Genomic DNA, 23,967 nt, shown 5'->3' with positions numbered 1-23,967 from the left:
AGTCATGGAATCACTGAAGGATATGATCCTTCGGTCTGAAACAGACTTCAGGAGGTCTTTAAGTCTCTCTTCTGGCTCAAAGCTGGATCTCCCAGAGCAGAGAAGGCACAGCCCACTGGGCACCTGGCTGCCTTCTTGCACCCCCAGGGCCTTTTCTGCAGAGCTGCTCCCTCAGCCCCTCCATTCCCAATCTGCATCCCTGTTGTAGCTCTTCCTTTCCATGAGCAGGATTTGGCATTTGTCCTTGCAGTTCCATGAGCTGCTTGCAGGCCCCACCACCCCTCCAGACTGCCTAGTAGTAAATGAAATTAGGTCCTACAAGGGCTTTCCTTCTACATTAATAGCAATTTTCTAACTTTAAAAAAAACTTTAAAAAATTCCTACAAATAAAACTTTCAAAGACTTATTAAGGTCTTTACACTCTACATGTGCAGCAAAAACAGCACTATAACGCAATTAAATCAGGCCTCAAACCCACAAGAAGAACTGCCAACACCTCCAGCTCCACTGACACAGGAAATGCATTTCAAAATATACTAAGAGGGACTCAAGTATTTCACAACTTTTGCATCAATTAAATGCTTTTTAAAAAATCACACTTCCTTCGATCACTTCTTTAGTAATTAGTATCCACTGTTAATGTTAATTTCACAAACCTAGAGTAATATAATACTTTGTCAAGAAACATTTTTTTTTTTTAATGTAAAATTTGAAAACCATAGCAGAGAGAACTCAAGAGTTCCCCAAGTGCAGATGGCTGATTAAGACTGAAGTAGAATAGCTATGGATTTGTAATACAATACGAAGAACTCTCCAGTCACATTTGATGTGACTAATAGCAAGCTTTAAAAAGTAAAAATCTCAAGACAATTGCTTTTATATTACTTTCAAAAAACAAATATGAGACAAACTTTCTATAAATGCCCTGGTAATGCTTACCAATATTTCCTGAATTAAGTTGCAAGATTATTATTCAGATTGCACGAATGTGAAATCTGTGTTTCGCATCTAAGACATCTAAAAATCAAAATTATTAGAAACTGAGATTTATTTCCACTGAATTATATTTTAATAGCTCACTCCAAACTTGCAGATCTAAAAAAGCAAGAGAAACCAGATGCAAAGACTGACAAATAAACAGTTGTGAGCCACATCAGAAACATTTACCAACCTCAAAGCCAGTGTCCTTGTCCTCTCTGAATTTGAAATATCCACACCATTTAGATTACAGAGACTTGATCTATCTGATAAGAAACAACTCACTTCTATCTTACAGTCAGAATAAAACGAGAGGGAAAAATTTGTTACTATTTTAATCCACTAAGTACTCAAAGCAATCTTGGACAGAAAAATACACTGCAAGTATTTCTTTCATTCTAACTGAAAACTCTTAACTAGGTCAATGAATCTATGCATCTCAACACTTTCCCTCACATGGAATATTCAATCTGAAGATTTCACAATACTGAAGGCTTAATTTGTCAGAAAGATTTTTTTTTTTTTTTTGCTCTTACCAGTTGATAGATCAAACAGCAGTTTGATTTCCTGATGTTTTTACAGTTTTAAAAAAGTTTTTTTTTTCTTATTTTTCTTTTTTAAGTCAACTGTCTGAGGAAGCAGATCCCAATTTATCAAATATACTGAGTTCTCAGCCTTACAAGATACAATTAATGTGATTGATTTTCTACTTCTAGTGTGCTGAAAACAACCTTCTGAGACCATAACTGATTTTACTTGAGTCTTGAGTCTCTCTTAATCCTGTTAGTATGTATGTTTGCTCTGCCCTGGAGGCAAGAGAAGAGAATTTTCCTGTTATAGTCCAAATACAACTGAAAGCCAGCAAAAAAACAAAACAAAACAAAAAATAAAAATAAAAAAATACAGGCTCAGAAAATTCTTCCTGCACAAAAACTGCTAATAATGGAGTAGCGTAAAATTAGCACATGCATAAAGGTTTTTCCTTACTTTGGATATTAATACAATGAAAGTGGAGCCATTTAAGTATCAAAGGAATCAATACAAAGAAGATGAAAATGAGTTGTCCCACTTCTTTCCAAGAACAAATACAGATTCTTTGAACAAGACCCCTTTGAGTCTGTCCATTGACAACAGTAGAAAAATTGCCTCAGATCAAATATCAAAGAACAAAGGAAATCACTTCCCAGTAGCTAAATTAAAAACAATAGTTATTTTGAATGTACGCTGCTCAAGTACATTGCTGAGAAAAGCAAAAGATCTGTGTTGTCACTGGTTTGACACAAATGTTTAGATAATTATTCCAAGTATGCCTTGTTTTTCCACCAAAACATTTTTACAATATATATTTTGTAAAAAAATAATACTGATCAAAACAGAATAATTCATCAATAACGATCTTTCTACTGAAGGCTGGTGCTTGTGCTCTTAAATATCATCGGGCAACACTGTGTTTTAAGAAAGACCATTCATTTCACAAGTCAAATAATCAATTTAATGCCAGGCTTGGCACCTCTGGTTCCATACAATCAGTGCAAAATCATGCCACAAATTCAGCTTTCAATTTCCCATTGCTTTTTAGAATGGTGGAGACAAGCTACAACGGAGATGCATATGGATGGAAGTAGCTGCACCTGTTGGACCCTACAGACAAGGAGTCCAAGTGGAATTTAGTCAGGTCTTTGGTCTCTGAAGTCTGGGGTAAAGCCTGTCTGCAGGGCTGTCAGATACAAGCTAGCTCTCTGAACTGCCCTATAAAAGAAAGAACATTTTTGGCTCTTATTAGCTAGCTGTGTGTATTCAAGATTACCTTTGAACATACATATTTAACACACTCGTTAGAGAGACACAAAATGGGTATGACTTGATTAAGCCTCTCCCCACAGAATGGGGGGGGGGGGGAGGGGGATAAGAAAAGCAGGCAGACAACCCATTGAAAGGTTTTTGTCCAAGACTGTAAATTTTCTTTCTTCAGAATAACCTGTAGGGCAGATATAATATTAATGTAAAAATCTTTTGATATACTAGAGAGGATGGCAGCATATCAACAAAACCATTCTTCAAGAGAAAGTAATTGCCTAAGGCCAAATTTTTGTAAATGCAAGTTAAGAAAACCAGGAATTTAACTCTTTCCTATCACACTGGCTCAAGTGCATATTCAACAGCGTCAGACAATCTGCTTATTTTCTGCTTTCTCAGTTTCCAGATACAAAGCAGTATGTAACTTTTTTTTTTCCCTTCACTTTTTGGAACTAAAGATTCTTTCCTATCTATCTCATAACTGAAATATGGATAAGTGGGTATTAGAAGGAAAGAAAGAAATTTTAAAGAACTTGGAGGTGAAAAAAAAACCCCAAAATCCTTTCAATCCTGTGTCTAGTAGCATGCAAACAGCAGGTATCAAAGAAAAAATTATCTGCTCCTGAAGAAGAGCTGTTCAGACTCCAACATCCACTGCACAGAAGCATTTTGAGGGCGAGGGGAACAAGAGGGGAGCCTTGAAAAGCTTCTGCACTCAAAAAATGAATCTCTGGCTTCTGCTGTCCTACCAGTCCTTTCAAATATGTGTCACATCCACCTAAGAGCACAGCTCCAGACCTGCAGTCAGCACACCCAGGTGCTGAGTAACTGAAGAGCTGAAGCTCAGAGCTGCTGCAGAAGGCAGTGTCACACAGCTGTATTCCTGCGGCTCCAAGGGCCAGCTCTCGTCTGGGAACAGCTGCTTTTGTGCAGCTTTGAGCTCCAATCTACAGCCCCTGCCAGACACTGCTTGGCTGTGCAATAATTCACCTCTAGAGTCTCAGCAATGTCTTTGCACAAGTGCCAGGGGACATAGGACCAACACTCCCAGTTTTGTGCGCTCAGGCTTATGAGTCTCACGTGGGAGCCCTCCAGCTGTGCTGAACCAAGCAATCTCCATACAGAGCTCTGCAGGATCCCCAGAGGTCTCTGGCTGAGTTAATAATTTCCCCAGAGATGCAAAAATACTTGATCCAACACACATCCTGCTATTTGACTGTCCTCTTGCATGATAAAATTTCAGTCTGGCTCCATACAGCCATAAAATTTGCCTTTTATGAACACTGCTGTCTATAACCGCCTGACATTCTACAGAGGAGAGCCTACCAGGGTTTTGAGGCATTATTTTTTTTTTCCTCTGTAAGGTTGTGTATGTCTGTTAGAATTACTTCCAATACACAATGGGATTGCATTTATGTTTTCACAATAAGAGGTTCAACCTCTGTGTGATGAAGTAGCATGTTAGAGCCCTTTTACTCACCATCTCATTTTGGCAAACAACCTTACAGGCTTTTATAGCTAAAACATTGCTAACAACTCCTGCACGTGTGATCTTGCACTTTGAATAATTTAATTCTATCTCCTCCTGCTCCAGACTTCACAAACATCTAGATCTTCCTGTATTAAATCTCCAGCTTCCACTCTATTGGTTTGGTCATTCAGATTCGCGTCATCAGTGAAATTTCCTGTGCTAAGTTCATTAGTGTAAACACAAAGCCAAATAGGTCCCGGCAGACTGAAAGCAGACATTAGGAAGCAGATTATCTGCTCTCCTGAGCAGATAGGAGTTTGTGAAAGTTTACAGCCTGCTAAAAAGAGAGGAATAAGTCTGTTGGTGAAACGAGGTGCTGCTATAGAGAGGGAACCCAGGAAGCCTGCCTGATCTGCAAGCAAACAAATGCATCTTGCTGCCTACCAGGGAACTACTGGTTTATGCTGCTCCAAGAATCTAGGACGAAACTTAAGTAGAGAACTGTGGACAAACAGAATGCAGGGACCAAGGAAATTCTGCAAAGTCTCCTTATATCAAAACAAGATTCCCATTAATGCAGACAAGCTTTTAATCAGGCCTTGTGGAAAATGAGAACGCAGCACAAAGGAAATAGTAAAATTCCACTTCATACAAAGCTGATTAATTCACTCTTGGAAGAAAGTTTAAAACCCAGGAATTCATGGAAAAAGATGGAAGTAACAAGTGAAAAATATTGCAGATGAAAACAGACATCAGAGATATATGGTAGTACAACCCTCTGAAGGGCTGAAATCAGTGCTTACATGAAACTAGCACAGGAAGCCTCATGCAGTGACACTTAAGCAATTCATTACTTTGTGAATCATATTCTCAGGGGAATACGGATGGTTTCCAGGCAAAAATGAGGAAAACAAGTAGGAACTGAAAACAGCAGAAAAAAAGATCAAAGAAATATCTACAGAGAAGAGCGGTTCAGGAGACATGAAAGCTGCTGATTATATCCTTCTGAAATTTGAAGACAGTGATGTAGCTAAACCAAGATCCTGACTTCCAAAAAAATAAGCCTCCCATATGAAATTGTCCAGGAGCACACAGTGGTTTCCTAGAAGCACGTGAGAAGACCTAATTGTCTCTTACTGATTTCTACAAGACCAGAGGAAACATTAAAATGCATTTTGTATCACTATTCATCATACCTTAGGCAGACTGAGGAAGCTCCATAAGTCTTAGCTGTAATTAACTGCTTTTCAGCTAGAAAATGTATGCATAATTGGAAGTCTAACGTGCATACAGAGTTGATGTTTATGTATGTGTGTGCATAGAAATAAATAGTGGATAACTAACAATTGTTCATCTAAGTAATTCTTAAGAAACCATTAGCACAATTGGACCTTGGAAACTATTAATGACTATTTGGGGTCTAGGAGAGCAAGGTGGACTGGAACATCAAAATATATACCTCAAACACTGCAGCTCAGTTCTATTTGCATTTATCATCTTTATCTCAACCTTGGAGCAAATTACTAGCAACCAAAAACCCCAACTGTCTCCAGCTAGCTTGGCCAAGCAGAACTCTAATAACATATAATAAACTACCACATCCAGAGTACACTTATTAATCTGTCTTCACGTTCTAGCTGCTTGACCAGTGAAGTTATGCTTTTTAATACTACAAATAGCTTCTTTCCCACAGGCTTTCTGCCTTCAGGCTTGTATCCAAGAACTCCATAGGACCACTAACCTGAGGGACAAAGGCTTAACAATCCTGTTTCTAATCTAAACCAATGCTAACTGCACAGAGAAAAAATAAAACTGCATTCAGCCAGCATGCCCAGATCACTGCATTTTGTGTTATGGGGGTCCCAAACAAGGTGGCTGGTCTGCCTGCTCCATCCCAACCCAAGTATCAGAGGCTGATGAACGAGAGAAGCAGGCAGGCACTGTCACTGCTAAGTGCTGCTGCAAAGCAAACAGTCTGAAAAAGCAGCTGGAACAAAGACCTGACTGGGTTTAGAATCATTTAATGGTTTTGTCTTGCAATTTCTTAACAGATCTTTGGTTAATAATTTTACATAATGTGATATGAAAATCATATGTGGAAACTCTAGATATCTGATAGCAATAACAGTTATCATTTACATTGAAGTAATTCAGGTTTAATAGTAATTCTAGTTTTTTCCTTTAAAAAAAAAAAAAAAAAAAAGAGTCTTGGAAAAACAATACTGCACACAAGTAACTCAGTAGGACTAAAATCAGTATCTAAATCCTTCCTGCTTAAAGTCCTGACTTCTTCAGGAATCAACGATAAAAACTAACAAATACATCAACGCAAACTTATTTTTCTGACAATGCTGATGGTTTTTAATAACATGCACTGTGCCCATACAAGAGCCAGAAGCCCAAAGAAATAGGAGACAGACCATTGCCTTCAGATACGTGAGCACCTTCAATAAGCATCTCTCTGCCTGATAACAAAACTGTTCTGAAATAGTTACTTGATTTTGTGCTCTCAGTGGACAGGACACACTGTCAGCAGGGTAAATATTTCCACTGTGAGCTTCATTGCCCCTTTCTGTGAAGCTAGAACTACAGCACAGTTAAAACTAACAGAAGAAAAAGTACTGGAAACTAATAAAGCACAATCTAAAAAGAAACAAACTTAGGAATGCAGTGAATGTTTTTCATTAATTCTTTCACATATGGTTTTTATTGCCATCCAAAAATGTCTAAATGTCTCTTATTACATTATAATAAGTGAACAAGGGATTCATGTACAGAGCTGCTATCACTGAAATCCAAACTCAAACTTAGAATCTCAGTGAAAAAATTACCTTTTATCTGAAAAACCCAACAATACCAACAAACCAAAAACCCCAAACCAACAGGTTCCTTAGCTCCTGCTAAATAAAATATGAATGCTTTATGATTAATACTTTAAAAAACATCTCCTGAAGTAAAAATCAAGATAGCCCTTATAGGCAATTATAAGCACCTGCTGGTAAAGAATTTAGAATAACTTCAGCGTCCTTTTAAGATCATAGCAAGCATCTGCTTGTTCCATCCATAACTTTATTGGATTTTCAGAGAATTTTAATACTTCTTAGTATTTGACTTTATTGGAAAAAAAATTGTCCTGGTTTGCAAGAAGAAACAAAGAATCTAACCCCAAAACCCCTACAACATACATATGGAAGTGTGTCTAATACTTCCCTCATTGGATTGGCATCACAAAAGCATTCCTGCATTGCATCTGCTTCAGCATAAGCCCAGATGCACGGAGCTAAGGACTAACCTTAATGTGCAGCAGGTGCAGCTCCCATGTGAGAGAGAGACATCGAGGGAGCAGTATCAGGTGCTGCAAAAGAAGGTATGACCAACACTGCTCACATGCATGGCCTCAGTGCTACGTGAGGAAATTCAAGGGATTACCCAGGAGGCAGATACAGGCTGTGGCCACTGGTAGGAGAGGGGTGCCCTGGTCTTGGTGATGTTCACATGTAGCTCCCACCGTGTGTTCTCTGGGGGCTCCGTGCCGAATCAGACAAAGCTAATGCCTTTCATCTACTGAAGCTTATCTAAGATTAATTCTCAGCTACTCCTCAAGCCTTTCATTTTCACAGATAATACTTCAACAGAAATCACAATGAACATACATGGGTGGACACAAGACAGATAATACTGCTGCTAGATAAATAAGATTCCAAGAACTAAGTATGCAAAAACACATTTATCTATTTTTTGTGGCATTCTAATACAGTGACAAATTTCAAAGTATCTTCTCAAATAATCTGAATCAAGAAAAGAAAGCAAAACTGATTCCACAAATGTTCACAGCTATGCAGGACGGTCATCTTCCATCCCATTACTGCGTGCAATCATCTTCTGTTACAATAATTTGCTATGTTACTCTTTCCAAGTGCATAAAGACACTGAAGGACTTCTTTGTAGATCTGTTTTGAAGCCGGATGGTTTGCACACCAGCTGCCTCCTAGAGCCCCTGCACACCATAGTTAAGAAGTGCAGTCATTAGCGTAGGAGGTGTGAGCTGGGGTACGCAGTGAGGCACATGCAGCCCAGCAAAAGGAGCAGCTCAGGCGAGCTGCAGGAACCTAATTAACAGCACACTACAGACTTGTCTTTAGAGGTAAAAGCTGACAAGCCACAAGTGTCTGAGCAGCTTGTTTCGCCTTTGGTTTGCAAAACAGGGAGGTCTTGTAGAAACAGCAGCAGCTGCAGCTACCCTCATCCTATCCTGCTCAAGACAAATCTGTCCAGTTGCAAGGATCTGTCTTCAGAAATCACGTTAACTACTGAATGTTCTGACAGTTGGATCAAGACATCCATTGGTAATCAGATATTAAATGGCAACTATCTCTTAGAGAACAGGTTTAAAGTCACCTGCCCCAAACATGATGTTGCACTGCAGAGAACTGGCTGAGCATTGGCTGAGCATTTCTAAGCTGATACTGGGAAGGGGTGGGGAGTGAAATCCCTCTGCAACTACCATAGCTTACAGGTGGTTACTTCTGTGATAGCAAACCCAAAACAAAATCTAACACATAACCAACACAGGCATGCACAGAAAGCTGACATAAAATACACATACAACTGTCATAAAATACATCCATTGGTCCATATTATAAAAAAAATGCAACTTCTAACTGCAACTTTGGTAGTGTTAAAGGTAGAATGATGTTTTGACACTATACATTTTAAAAACATTAGTAAATGCGTTTTCTGTGATGAGACTTTCCAGCTTCGCATGGGGTCACTAATCCACATATATTTCTCTTTCATTCAGCCAGGCTCAGAGCAAACTAAGGCATGACACACACAGAAAGGTATCCATTCATCATTCAGTGAAAGCTCACATCATCTGCAGTAATATAATAAATAGCAGAGAAACATCAAGGCCACGTAAGATATAGCCACCAAGATGAGAGAACTGAGAGACAGCCCATCTTTGGCAGATGCACAGAATTGTAGATGCATATTTTCAGGAAAGGATTAGTATTCAAGGTATTTTAGCTGTATGCAACTCGGTATTGCAAAGCTGTGTATTTTAGCAGGTATTTTTAGTGTGACTGGTTTTTTATTTATTTATTTATTTTGTAATTCTTGCAAAGCTAAATTGCAGCTGGTCTGGAGAGTACAGATTAGTTTTCTTTTTATAGTAACCATTGCTACACGTGGTTCTACAGCTGGTGTTAGGAGCCCTGGCATAAAGCAGCATTCCCGTAGCTTACGCATCCCTTTTTACTCCTATTGTCTTCAAATGATGCTTTTGATATAAATCAATTTAGAATATTGTATATCTGTAATTTTTCTGTAAATTAGAAAAAAAGTAAAGTTACTGGATTCAAGTTAATTTTACTCACATTAAAAAAAATTATGCTAGCTTCCAAAAATTCTGTTTTGTTTGAAAGAAAATCCAAAAGAGATTGAAAATAATCAAACTGTTTATAATGTAGTTTTGGTTGCAGCACACAATTTTGAGACTACAGATTTGTTAATTAGCAGCAAAAAAGCATGAAACAAAACCTCTGTGCATAGATTGATGTTGTGTACAGCATGCTTTAGGTAACATGCTTTAGTTTTGAAACTGCATGCTTCAGTACAATTTGCAGGACATCAAAGCAGAGTAGTTTGGCGACACGAGAAAAGGATTTCTTTTATTGTCACATTCCATCGTGATCAGAGGGATGGCTCCTTTCCCTGACTGAGCAAGCAGCAGCAGCAGGTAGCCACAGAATGCAAGATTGATCGGTATAAAGGCATACATTTTAGAAGAGACTCATTTGTCATGTTAGGAAACAATATGAGAACCTTCAGATTCTGTTCTTGTCTTATCAGCATGTGTATGTTTTAATATTGGCAAGACAGAAAGCTGAGAAAACAAATCTTTTAGTTGGCAGTTCTTAATAATCTGATATTTTAGGCAACAATGCAAGACTTGAAGAGCCTTATTTAAACACATTCCTCTCTAAGGAAATCACTCATGTGGTAATTTATTTTAGTCTACTCCAATAATCCACCTTGTATATATTAATATGCATACTGTAATCTATTTAAATAATAAGAAAGTTGAAATATCTCATTTAGGTGCTCAGAGTTTTTAAGAGATCATGCATTGATGCTCTTTGTGAAAAGCCAAATAAAAGATTCATGAGAGAGGTAAATTAGGAAGTGACCAATGGGCATAGCTTAATTCTTACCTTGGCTGTTTTTTTCACGAGTTGACATTTTTGCTGGTTATGGAACAGAAACAAAATATCTTAAAACTAATTTCTAAATTCTCACTCTCACCTGCTTGGATGAAGACTGGCACATAGTTCAAAAGCTTAATTTTTTTTGCTTTCATAACCTCTCTCCATTTGCAAATATACGTAGAGAAAAATAGGGCGTAGCCCCAGAGAAATAAAATGAATCCTCCCACCACCCACCAAAATTCTCTGTCCTATCTAAAGATCCAGTTTGATGAGGCATTATCCATAATTTCAAAGACCTTTACAGAAGCCTTGAGTAAGGGTTGGCAAGACCAGTCTTTGAAGTAGGCACTAACTCAATTTTAGCTCTGTATCCCTGTTTCAAAACCACAATTCCTAATGCATTTATTTACAGGAAATACTATTCAGTTAAAAATATTTTTTTTCATCTTTATTTAAAAACAAAATTTTTTATTTACCTTGGCTGATGATGACATCTTTGTGCCTAGGGAAAAATTCAAAGTTATTGTTAGGACTTCACGAAACCCATATCATCTAATTTTATATTTTATTCCATTTGGCACTATACACAGACTCTCAGAGTCTATGTATAATGTAACTGTACTACAGGATGCTATATAATTAACTTTGGTCAACATAGTGAGCTTTTACACACATTATTTCACTCAGGTCTCTATATTTTTATTTTCAAGTTAAAGCGTTTGACAGCATGGCAAAGGTTCCTAAGAACTACTTTGACAGAAGAGGTAAAATGATGTTTAAAATAAATTATCAAAGTTATATTTTTTGTGCACTGAAAAATCCATTTTAAGAGGAGAAATGTGTAACAACAAAATGTTTTAAGCTGCCGAACACCCTCACGTCTGCATATGAAGAATTTACCACCTGCCAAAACAAGTTGTCTGCACAGAACAACATGAAATTCTCTAGGAATTAATCCTGTTAGACATGTGGGTTAAATGTAAGCAAGTCACAGTTTCATTTAAAATGAATCCACACAGCACTGCTGGATACACACACACAAGGTCTTCTTAAGGAATGCAGTTTGGATGTCTTTCCTTGCCAGAACTAAGAATGAACTTTAACAAAAATTCTGTCTTTTGGGGGTGGGGGGGAGGGAGGGAAGAAATACCCATTTCTTTCTAGCATCAGAGCTACTTCTTATCAGAATAACATATCTAGATGGGGAACATATTGCATTATAAAAAAAAACAAAATCCACCCTTGAATACATTTGAAATTCAGCAGCAAGGTATGAGAGGCAGCCAATGGATAGAGGTCAGGTTTTTGCAACAGTGACTAAGGGTCAAGCATATGCATAAGGAAAGTTGTCTCTGGCTATTGGTACAGTCACCCTTCACCGTGCTACCAAAAGATAAATTAAAGACAAATTCACAGTTTTGCCTAAAAAACATTGAATGATTGGCTGCTGTGAGAACGCTTGTGACATCAGACTGACTTGCAGTTCAGTGTTGGCTTAAAGACTGAGCTTACTAAACAAAGTTCATATTCCGAGCTGGCAGCACAAAGCACATGTAAAAAATTTCTGTCCCGAGGCCTACAGCAGGGGCTGAATTTTATTCCCTTGCACAAGACTGGCAATTTTAGGTTGATTAGGTCAACTTTTATAATTGGGAACTTTAAACACAGTCTTTGCACAATACAATTGATTCTATTAGAAATCAAGCATGCAGGACCTAAGAAATGAGTTTTAATGTGTGCTCTTGAATGCAAATACTCTTTTTACTATAAATCTGAAAGTAAGAACAAAAGACTCAATACATTGTAATATCCATTCCTCAATCAGATAATAGTTTACAATCCACACTGTTGGAAGCTTCATTTTTTGCCCATTGCTTTAAGATACATGAGCTTCAAGCTGTGGACAGACAACTTTTTCTGATCTTTCCTCAGCCACTCTTGTCTTAGACATCTGATTTGCTCTACAGCAGAGATGATAGAAGGGTGGCATTTAATGTTTTCCAGAGAAAAAGCAGGAAAATGAAACAAGGCACTCACTTTGACCTTTCCTGAACCAATACACAAAATGGAAATAAAATTAAAATATACTTTTCAATATTAAATAAAGGAAAACCTTAACACTTTTTGAAAGACATTTCATTAGGATAATAGAAGTCAGGAAATAAATTTGATTAAGAAGAGAGTTGTTCATTCCTAAATATTATCTACAAGTACTCTGCTACAACTGAAATTGCCACAGGCCATTTAAGTTCTGATAGTGAAAAACAATAATAAAAGGAAAAGAAGTGCTTGCAAAATATGCAAGCCATAATCTCTCTCACACAACACTTCATTGAACCACAGCACTCTTCAGGCTAAACATAAAGCTTTTAGTAAATGTGCCAATACCTACACCCCCCAAATTAATTTATGATGTTTTTGTTCTTCTTGTTCCTAGGGAAGATGGTATGCACTTACACCATTCTTATTAAATATGTGTTTGCAGGTCTCATATGCAAGCTCAGGACACCATCATGGAAATTACTCTGAAAGGCCTGAGGAGTTTTACCTGTTGTAGCAGGAGTGGCTTTCAGGTAGTCCTGCCTTGGGTCAGTTAATGACTATTTGAATGAAGATTAATGAGTAGATGTACGAGCTCAGGAAGGTAGAGAAGCCGGCAGTACTTTTGGGGCAAGCTCAGAATTCAGAGGGATCTCTGAAAACAGCAGAGGGCTCAACCCAAAAGTCAGCATAATGATTTCAACAAAGCGAGCACAATTCCAAAAGATAAAAACAATACCAAACATACAAATATGAAGATGGAAGCTCAAGTGACAAAGAGGACAAAAAGTGGGTCACAGCAAGGGGTTCAGCAATGCGGAGTTAGAGCAAAACACAAACTTGTGTCTGTGCTAAGAGAAGCGGGTAAGTAACTACTCAGTGCTATTCTTTCCTAGTGAGTCCCCTGTAGAGAGACCAACTGAGAAAAATAATACTGAAGAAGAGCACAGGGGGAACAATGGTTTAGAGCACATTACCCACACATAAGGACAGAGAAAACAGGGCTTCCACATGGATGGGAGAACATAGCAGCTAAAAAGCAACAAACCATTGTCACCATTCACTACTGACAAAAAGGTCGCTTAATTTATAGGTGCAGCGGTTTATCTTGGATATCCAGGAATGTTTTTGCTGAGCGTGGCATCCCACTGCATTCTGGCAGCAGGATGTACAGAGCAAAGCATGGAAGGCTTCAGCCTGGCCTCAGCACCCATCAGCCTACCAGCCACTTTGAGCACCCTTCGGCTCACTCTTCCAGAACTAATCCTTCTTGTTAAGAAGGTGGAGAAGTGATGTTCTATGCTTTGTCAAGACCTTAATGAAATAATCAAACACTGTTCAATTCTTCAGCCCTTCTGTGACGTCTAGGGACACTTGGGTTCACTAGGGCAGTGCAGGAAAGCAAGCACAGTTGCTGTGTCAAAGTCAGCTGCCTTGCACAAAGTATTAAGAAAAGCTGTAAGGCAGGCCTAGAAAAACACTGCAACACTTTACTGTTTAAATAGAACTCTTAGAAGGACAGAAGTAACAGAAGATGAACCCTGGCATACTAAAGGTCAATCTGAAAAGAAAATCTCTGCCTATTATCTAGAAACAGTAAGCAGGAATTTGTTAACCAGTGACCTACCTGAAATCATAAATGTTTATTTTTGTAACTACAATCTACTTTAGAAACACACATGTCAAATCCAGTGAATTAACAGCAAGGAAATATAATGGCATTTTCAAATAATTATTAATCATTAAAACGACTGGCTAGAAACTTCACTACAGCAGTATTAAGCTATAAATCACCACTTGTAACACATAATTCTGCTAACCCAAACAGACTATTAAAATATATTTACACTCACGTCACGCTTTCACATTTTATAACTATTTTCAGATTCCACAGATATCCGGAGTATCATATTTCCAAATTGTGCAAGTAATTATTTGCAGTGAAAACAAAAATGCAAATGTTTTTTTGCACGTATTTCAGTCCACTAAATTGTGCAATTTCTTAATATTTTGATTTTTAAGTTCACTCACTTTTATGCACCAACTATACGTACTTGTCTGCATTCTTTGCCACTTTCGATATTAATTTAGATGTTGATGCCACTCTCAGTAGCTTGTTACGACTGTCATCCGAGCTCTCCCAAGCACCGTGAGGTTTTTCAGCAGTCAACGATCTCTTTATGCTAGAAGAAAAAAATATATATATTTTAGAATGACAAGTTAATAAGCTAAGAATAACTGGAATGGGTTTGCAACCGACAGGTCAAGCAGCAGTAGACAAAAGCAGAGCTAGATCTTCCTTCAAGCTGAAGCATGAAACAGGAAAAAAAGATTAGTCAAAAAGTTCTAACTGGATGAACAAAAACAACTGAGCAAGACAGATGCCAAATGTTTATCCATTCTTTTGCATTTTCACACATTCTTACATAAAAGACTTGAACAAAAAAGATCTCTGTACCTCATTACTACTTTGCTAACAAATTAGAAAAAAGGGGAAAAAAGAAGCTACAACATATTAGCTTTGAAGAATAAATTTTTAAAAAAATCACTCAGAAAAGTTGATTTTTTATTGACTGATACGCTAGTCATCAGATTTAAACCAACAATCCATGGTGGAACAGCTCTGCCAAACTATGATTGAATAAGGTTGCTTTGGAGGTAGCCCATTCTAAACAACATTAATAGCTTTAATCGTTTTGAATAATGTCTGCAAGCATCCTACATGAAGGCAAGCTAGGTTTAGTTCAATGTTATAGACAAATCTCCGAATTCTGATGTACTTTTTCAGCAATCTTATTGTAGCCAATTTACAATAATAGTAAGCTGAAATGTTTTGCAGTCATTTGTTCATTTTTTTAATACACAAATCAGGTAAAATATGTTCAAAAGTGATCTAGGCCATATTACTCTCATCCAACTGTCTTTGTCTGCATCTGTTCAGCTAGCAGTGTTACATGTCATCCCATCAGAAATGCTTTTTGCAGGCGTAAGTTCTGAACTGTAGCCTCAGAACTGGGAGCTCACCTTCACAGCACCTCAGGAGGCTAGAAAAGGTCCTGAGACAAACACGTTAACCAAATCATATTACACCACCAAGAGAGACAAAAGGCATTTATTTTTTTCCCCACATTGCAAAAGATTAGTATGCAAGACTTCAGGCAAACACCTTTATAGTGAGATACCAAGGCAAAAGGACAACAAGCCGCGAGTTCAGCTTCAGATAACGTAGAGTTTGTACAAGACATGAAGACAGCCTTTATGCGGTGTTATGACATGCATCAGTCAAGTGGAAATTTAAATATTTATTAGAATTCAAGCAATGCAAGACAACAATCTTGTGAACTACAGTAAATTTCAGAGAAATAAATTTAAAGGCTCGTTTGTCTCCCAAACAAAAAATGTTCAAGAAAAAAATGTCATACTTTCCCAAACAATAAAATAATGAACCAAAAAAAAAAGAAAAAGAAAAAAAAAAAAGCAAAAAAGGGAAAAAAAACTCAAAAGCTCAACGCACTAAGTGATCTGAATAGTTTTTAAATTCAGAATTATTGACCCAAATCATAAAATTCACTTCGCTAACTTTTCAGCCCATTAATTTTTTATTTTCTATTTTTTGTTCCTCCAAAAAGAACAGGAACACAGAGGCAAATCTAGAGCTCCTACCTCCAGTCAAGTCAAGCATTTCTGTGATTTGGATTTCAAAATACAACTTTACTCGAGTAAAGAATCAGAATAAAAGTGAATTCTCCTGCAAACTAGCAGGAATTAAAAGTGATAGAAGGCAAAAATCAAAATAAAGAAAAAAAACCTGAACTGCAGTCATATTATAGAATAATTGAATAGAAAAACATCCAAAAAAGATAGAATTGCAATAACACTAGCCTTTAAGAAATGTATCAGCAAGCAGTAAATGTCTATGCATGAAATGCACTCAATTCAACTATCTTAGATAAAACCTATAATGTGTTTTTAGAGAAAGATCAAGTCAAAATCATTGTTATGTACTTTAGGATAATGAATGATTAGAGGTAAATTTACTTTATTATAATTTCAATCACTGAGAACAGAATATTCTGCGATCTCAAATTTGCTCAAAAATTTTCAAGACATTTGCTCTGTTGCAATGCATATTGAATGCATATTCTTTCATAAAAAATATTAAACATTAACTCGATCAGGAAATTGGAACTATTTCACATGACTTGTTGTCAGATATGAACTCAGTGTCATTACAATCATTTTCTAGCTCTGTACTGTGAAAACCTTTTAGTTGGAGCAGAACTCTTGCTTTCTGGAGTTTGCCTGTGTGTTTGGAGAGTCTGTGAGGGCGGCTGGGGAGAAGGTGATGCTTGATTTTGTGGACTTTGATCATTAGAATGAGATTCCTCTTTTTTTTCTTTCTGTCCAGGAGGTTTTTCCTTCTTTTTTTCTGTACCGCTGTAAAATAAAGTATAATATAGGGGAAAAGGAAAAAAAAAAAAAAAAAGAAAGAAAGAAAGAAAGAAAGAAAGAAGAGAACAAGCAAATAAATTAAAAAGGTGGGAGAAAATGCCCTCTATGAAAAGATGGGCAAAGCACGTCACAGTATTATGTATATATCATCACATAAAGAAACTTCCGATTATTTACTCACTCTGTTCAGGATAGAATTTTGCTAAAACAAAATTTATTTACAAGCTCCAAAAATAAAAACAGTGATAGAATTATGGATGTTTATTTACTTATTTATACTGGATAGTTATACTAAATTTACTCTGATTTAAATCCAAATACAACTTTGATTTGAGCATGCTTGGGTGCTGCTCCAGCATTTGAAGCTGACAGAAGTGAATGCAGCAGAGTTCAAAGGAAATCATCCCTCAAAACACATCGCTGTTTTGAACTGCAGCTGGATAATGTCAGGCTATCTTGCCACTTCTTCAGTTAGTACAAAAGCACCAAGAATTCATCTTTATTTTCACATTACTGTATTTATCAGGCTAACATTTGAAACAGCTTTAAGCATATGTCATTAGCAACCTTAAATTCATTAACGATCTAACTAAAGGTCACTTGCATAGAACAGCACAATTTGCAGTATACGGAATGACATAACAAGTAACAGGACTTGAAAGAGAAGAACATTCCACAGTATGTGGCATGTTTTTTATAAGATTAAAATAAAAGTACTGCTTCCAAAATAAATGTATCAGTCGAACAAAGCAGCAGCTAAAATAAAGATAAAAGGATTTTCCTCTTACATTCAAAGTCAAACAGAAATTGCGCCCTTCTAAAGAACAGTATTTAGATTTCTCTTTCCCACATCACTTCTCTCAACGCATGTAATCTTAACTGTTTTTCCATTTACTATTTTTCTACAAAACACTATCCATGAAAAGGAATTAACTAAATACTCAAATCAATAAAAATGGAGTCCTGATTTTAATACAAGATTCATAGGATCCTCTTGGCTCAGTTGTTATCTCAAAGTGCATCATCTATCACTGAAACAAAACCTTCAAAACATTTGACTTTAATATTTCTACACGCTTCTGATGAAGCGCTGAGGATTTGGTAAAATAGCAGAGAATAACATAAACCCCCCCAAAATTTATAAGGCTCGATTAGAATTCTACACTAAATCATATAAACTAGTTAAACACATCAGTATAGTACCTCTAAGTTACATTTTCTTTTCAGTAAGAAGAAAACAAAACAGAATGGACATTAGGAAAAATTTCTTTACCTTGAAGGAGGTCAAACACTGAAATAGGCTTCCTAGAGAGGTGGTTTATCCTCATGTCTGTCAGTGTTCAATAGGCATTACATTTCGTTAAACCTGACAAGGTCAGTTGGACTTGATGATCATTGAAGGTCCTTTCCCACTCAGATTTTCTACTCTATAACGATGTGCCAGCAATCCTAAAATTCATCTCTTCATTCTTCCAGCATGCTTGTACAATTACCGTTTGCTGACAGCAGCACACATACTAACTTAAGTATTCAGTCTCATATTTTCTGTGTTATCTGAACTCATTCAGGTCATCTGATCCACATCCAAGAAGCCACAGGTTCAGATTAAGAATATTTTAATTTATTCACTGAACTTATCAGCTGTAGACTGTCCATTTCCTACATTCGACATGACTTTCACTACTTAGCTTCTCTGTTGAGCTCTGAGTCACTCGACCACTGCTAGCAGTTGCAGCACAAGGTATACTTGGTGTTCCAATACAGTGTTTTTTTTTATCTGACGCAAGGCTGCAAGTAAACTTTTCTTTCTTTTTTTTTTTTTTGGGGGGGGGAGGGGGGATGGGATGGCTTTACTTTATTTTAAAATATATTCACTGTAAAACATATTCACTGTGAGTGCTGAATGTATTTGATTTACTCACTCCTGCTAAAAGCTTAATTGCATTATGATTGCTATTGTAGAGTGGCTCTCCCACTAATATCTCTGGAACGCCTAACACCTCTTGTGCAACAACTGAAACCAAATCAAAGAGAGTACCTTTTTTCTTGTGGGTTTCTAAAGATTAGCTCTTCTGGGAAGCAGTCACTTAATGCATCCAAAAATTTGTTCCAAATCCCAACTTGATGAAGCATTTCTTCAGTTCACATTCAAGTATTTGAGATCTATCACTACCTGCGCTAATTTTCCAGATTCTCCATTTTCACTTAACCCAATGTTTCATCCCTTGGATCACAACACTCTGGCAGCTGCAGTGGAGGGTGGTCAGTCTGAAATTTTACAGCTCCTTACCAGAAGCTGTTTTCAGAAAAAATGTTTAGTCTTAAGGATAATGATCACAGGTTTCTGTGAGCACAGCACAAAGCACAAATGTGTTTCTCTGGTGATATAGAAAGCATGCAGCATGTTTTCTGTTGAAAAGCATTTTGGCATCTCTGTCACACATCAGTTCCAGACAGCTAGGATGAATTTTTCCTCATACATATTACTTCGCCTCTGAGAATCAGATATCATCTGTTTTTTCACGATATGTTTCTGAGCTCTGTTTTTAGTGCTTCTGAAGTGATAGCTGAAATTGTAGCATATGTTTGTTGAAATGAGACACAATGCTGTTGTGCAGATCATTTCCATGTTCAAGGTTGGTAGAGTGAGGATTAAGGAGTCCAGGTATGAAACCGTTTATTTGTAGAAGAGCTCAAAGATGGCAGGTCTACAGAGGCCAAAGGCCCAGAAACATGCAATATTAAGACTGTACAGCACACAGAAACTAAACTTCCAGTAGATGACTAGATGCATGGCTACAAATATTCAGAACGTGAAAAGCTAAGATAGGCTTTGGGGCTTTTTGGTAACTACATAAACAGATGACCATTTCCACCTACTGCAACAGTTGAAGCTCTAGCCTGAAAAGAAAGCCTGGAAAAGTAAAAGTGAAGTGTCCTACAATCTGATGATGCTATCCTTTAGCCTGACTCCTACTCATCATAAAGAAAAAGGTGTCTGTTTCCAACATGGCTATCCTAACTTTGTTAAGAAGATGGGACTATTGAAATTCACTTACGATTCCCAGCAAGGATCACTGTTTGTACAGAACAGTTTTGCCGTTGTTACAAAAAGAAAAAAAACTACCAGACTTCACATCCACAAAGAAAGAACTGACATTTGCTTTCATCTGTCTTAAAACAGTACTGTTACAAAAGGACAAACCTATTTTCTTCCAAATACCAAACAAATTTTATGGGAGACTGTGGAAAGGCATTAGCTCTGCTGAGCAAATAACTGAAAGCTGTGGGGTCTTAAAACATTCCTGAAACAGGCCTCCCCACCTGGATACTTGGTTTCAGAGCCTGGGCAAAGGTACCCTCCACTCATTAGGGTTTTCCTATTGTGACCAATCCGGGAATCATTTTAAAGATGTTAACTCAGATGAAAGGGATGCCACTCACACCACTCTGCTCCACTTCTGTACTCAAGTGCACAGCAGCCAATGAATCAGAAAGGCAAATGCAAACTGAGCTCTGCTGGAAACGGACTGGCTCTCATCAACATTCTAAGAGCCACATGGGTAAGATTAATGCAAAACTGCTAACAAATACTTTCCTGCAGCAGTGTCTTTTGTCCCAGTGCCTGTTGTGCTAGCAGATAGAGACATACCATGATCAGTTTCTAATTTATTGCTGAAAAAATAAACAAGAAGACACGCAATGCTCTATGAGGGAGAAGAGTGAAGTGCAGGGTATTACTCTTCTTTTCCACATTCTAAATGGCACTAAAGGTTGTTTTTTTTAAATTTGTTCTTATACAGTTTATATTTGCATTCAGCAATTTTATTCCCTGAAATATATCATTTTCCTGTCTTCTTGTATAGCACAGTATTTACATCCACAGCAGAAGATAAAACAGCTACTGGAGTTACCAGAGAACTCTGCAGAGGCCAAGAATTTGTTCACATAATTTACCACAGTTATACATTAAGAGAATTCTCTGTCCTGTGGCTATATCAGGCAGCTTGTTCTTCCCAATGAACCAGTGTAAACTATTGATTAAATAAGTCATGCAATGATTATTTAAACATCCCACAGAAGAAAGTAATTATAGAAACACTTTGCTTGTTGCAGTCAGCAGGAACCATTACACTAGGGGGAAAAAAAGCCATTGCTTTGTGCATAGCTCATTTAAAATTCAAATACTTAAGCTTAAAAGTGCCATTTTTACATATTTGAGATCTCATACGTATTTTGCAAAGATGAAGACATTTTGATTTAAGATTTTATGTACAAAAAAAAAAGTAAACTTCTGTCTTAAAATTCACTATTGTTTCATCATTACTTTACTATTGCCTGCTATTCACACTCAAGACAATTAAATCAGTTTTGTCTTTAGTTTCCTTGTGGGTGGAAAGAAAAAGATCTGGATGAATACCAGAAGGAAAGTTTTCCATTCACACTGGAAGTATATTTGCCCCTTCTGTCTCTTGCTGGGAATGCATTTTGGCCAGTATACACTATAGAGATACTGTCTATTTATGAATTCTTTTTAGAACCTTGCTGTAAGCAACCAAACAACATGGCATGCTTCCGAAGCTTATTTTTACATTATTACACATTACTTTCCCATTTCACTTTATAAAATGTGATTTCAATTTTAGTAACCAGTTGGTACCTTTTTGCAGCAGATGAAAAAGTTTCTTTTCTGGCAACAGATACAGAGGAACTGTGGCTTGTTTTCCTGCTTCCTGTACTCCCATTGGTTATACAGGACATCGAGATAGCTTCTCGGAGGCTTGGCTGACCTAGGAAATGAAAATGAAGAGCAGAAGGCTTTAAGCTTTACATCCCCGTCTCAAAGATCTGTCAGAGAAACCATAAACTTTCAGAGGTGGACCTGCTAATTCCACAGCAGCAGTCCAAGCACCAACCAGCTGGTATCCAGTGGCATACATTCATGACAACTATAATCTAGATAGCTGGAGAAGGGAGACCTGAGACACATAGAGAAAGGCAAGGATTCACTATGACAGGAGACACCCTCTACTGCCACAATGACAGCATATAGCTTCATTCAGTGACATGTCACATTTCTTTCTAGTTGTGATCCACAGAGAGAATTATAGATAGATTATGGCTAGCCTTGGTAAATTGGACAGCTGCAGTAGAGCAGATCAGATAACTCCAACTCTTTTTCAAAACCATCACAGTTCACAGATAGTACCATACAAGGTCTGTTGCTTTCAACCTGTTGGTTGATTTTTCTATTTTTTGTTTTGTTTTGTTTCCCCACTTAAGTCCAAAGAAGTTGCAGAGAGAAGCCCTTTCTATACTACATGATTCAAATTATCCCCTAAATAATATCCCTTAAAGTTACCCCTCAGGGTTGTGATAGTAAGGATTCAAATATTAAAGTTTTCTGTTTATTTTCAGCTGCCCATTTCCATCTTAAAAAGGTCTACCTTTTAGCACGTGTTATTAAATTTAATTATTTTAATATGTTATTAAATTTCTGAAATAGTTTACTCCATTGAATATCTGCCCCACCCAGTGAGCACTCTGCAAAGCATACTGCAGACTCTCTTGATTGAATCAAGGTGTAGATAAGGAAGGCTGTCCATCAGATGCCCACTTTACTCACTGAGAAGTTTGAAAATATGCAGTGAATGTGGGAGGGGACTGCAAAGAAGAGGGGAGGGAGCATAGGCTCTTCTATCTAAAGGGCTGAATACTAATCAGCATCTTGACCTGCCTCTGCCACAGCCAGGGAAATACAGGCATTTTACTGGAACCTAACATTTCACCATCTCCCACTAATCTTTTTTAGGATCCTGTCTTATTTTTAACGTCATATTCAGAAAAGAGTTTTGTGCTCCTTTCCCTGTAGTTCCAAACTTGTGCTTTTCCCTTCTGAAGCATCCCATGCACAGGAGGAAAAAAAAGAAAAAAGAAAAAAAAAAAGAAAAAAGCACCCAAAAATTAGTAGTAGCCACTTCTGTCCACATCTCTGTGCCACATCCCCACTGCATAAACAGAAAATTGTAACTGATCCTCATGGGGTCATGATGTCACTCAGGCTTCAGCAGCAAGCACAAAGGACACGACTGACAGGAAAATCATACATCTGTGTTCATGGCAGGCTTGGAATAGTGTGAAATAAATAAGGCATGAAGCCACATGTCAAAGAAGTCAGGAAGAATCAACTGCTCTGTGCGTGGAAAGCAAACTCACGTGGTCGTATCATTAAAACAATACCAGCTTTGGTCAATTTATCCAACTGTGGTTCTGTCAAGCCGGTTCAGGGACAAACTAATGCTTAAACAAGCGCATTACATATGCGGGAGACGTGCCAAGGGACTATTAAGTTTCAGAACTATTTGACTGGAAGCAGAAATGGGCAGACATGAGCTGACTGCATCCTGATTCAATTGCACCAAGCAACACAAAAGGGACCACATCTAAAATTCACATTGTAAGAGGCCAACAGAGCACACAGAATATCCCAGAAAGAAGACCAAAGAAAACCTGAAGAAAGTAACAACACTTAAGTGCAGAAACACTGCAAAGATCACCACTATTCTTCCTAAATTCTTCACAAATCAGCTCTGCTTAGTTTCTTCCAACTCTGTAATTCTTAGAGACCATTTTATTGGACATATTTGCAATATAGATTTCAAAGGTTAATAAACCATACAAAAGCTACAAAACTCAACAGATTTTTACTCCCTTCTGAAGCTTGAATTGCAAGAACAAGAGCATACAAGCTGAAAAGACACTTTTAGCATTAGAAACCTATAAATTAGATTCTTTTATTTTCGCTGACAAAGTAAATCATCTTCTTTGTGGAGATGCATAATATCAAGGCCTATGATTCACTCGTGAACTGCACATGACCTTAACATCTCTGTCTCCTCATCATAATAGATCAATGCCTCCCCAAACAGCACTAGTACAGCCTTCCAGAAACGGGAATCTGGAGGCATAATAGTGGCAATTCTCAATTCTGCCAGCAAAGCATTCACTGAAAAGCATAAA

The 23,967-nt window shown here is 37.4% G+C and overlaps 1 protein-coding gene across 4 annotated transcripts in view; it reads right to left on the bottom strand.

Moving 5' to 3' along the window:
* The window catches only part of EML4 (EMAP like 4), a 151,128-nt gene that overhangs the window by 39,330 nt on the left and 87,831 nt on the right, over positions 1 to 23,967 (bottom strand). For 3 of the 4 annotated variants that reach the window (XM_085219333.1, XM_010706753.4, XM_010706752.4), the window contains exons 3-7: positions 21,608 to 21,737; positions 16,759 to 16,932; positions 14,550 to 14,678; positions 10,932 to 10,957; positions 10,462 to 10,494 (exon numbers count right to left, since the gene is read on the bottom strand). In XM_085219333.1, coding sequence (XP_085075459.1) covers positions 10,462 to 10,494; positions 10,932 to 10,957; positions 14,550 to 14,678; positions 16,759 to 16,932; positions 21,608 to 21,737 — 492 coding nt within the window. The remainder of the gene's footprint in view (positions 1 to 10,461; positions 10,495 to 10,931; positions 10,958 to 14,549; positions 14,679 to 16,758; positions 16,933 to 21,607; positions 21,738 to 23,967) is intronic. The other variant, XM_010706754.4, reaches the window with a different exon arrangement.

This window comes from Meleagris gallopavo, chromosome 2 (assembly GCF_905368555.1).
Source record: "Meleagris gallopavo chromosome 2, MGAL_WU_HG_1.1, whole genome shotgun sequence".
Taxonomy (NCBI): domain Eukaryota; kingdom Metazoa; phylum Chordata; class Aves; order Galliformes; family Phasianidae; genus Meleagris; species Meleagris gallopavo.
The sequence above is the reverse complement of the archived record's forward strand: the minus strand, read 5'-3'. Positions and strand labels throughout refer to the sequence as shown.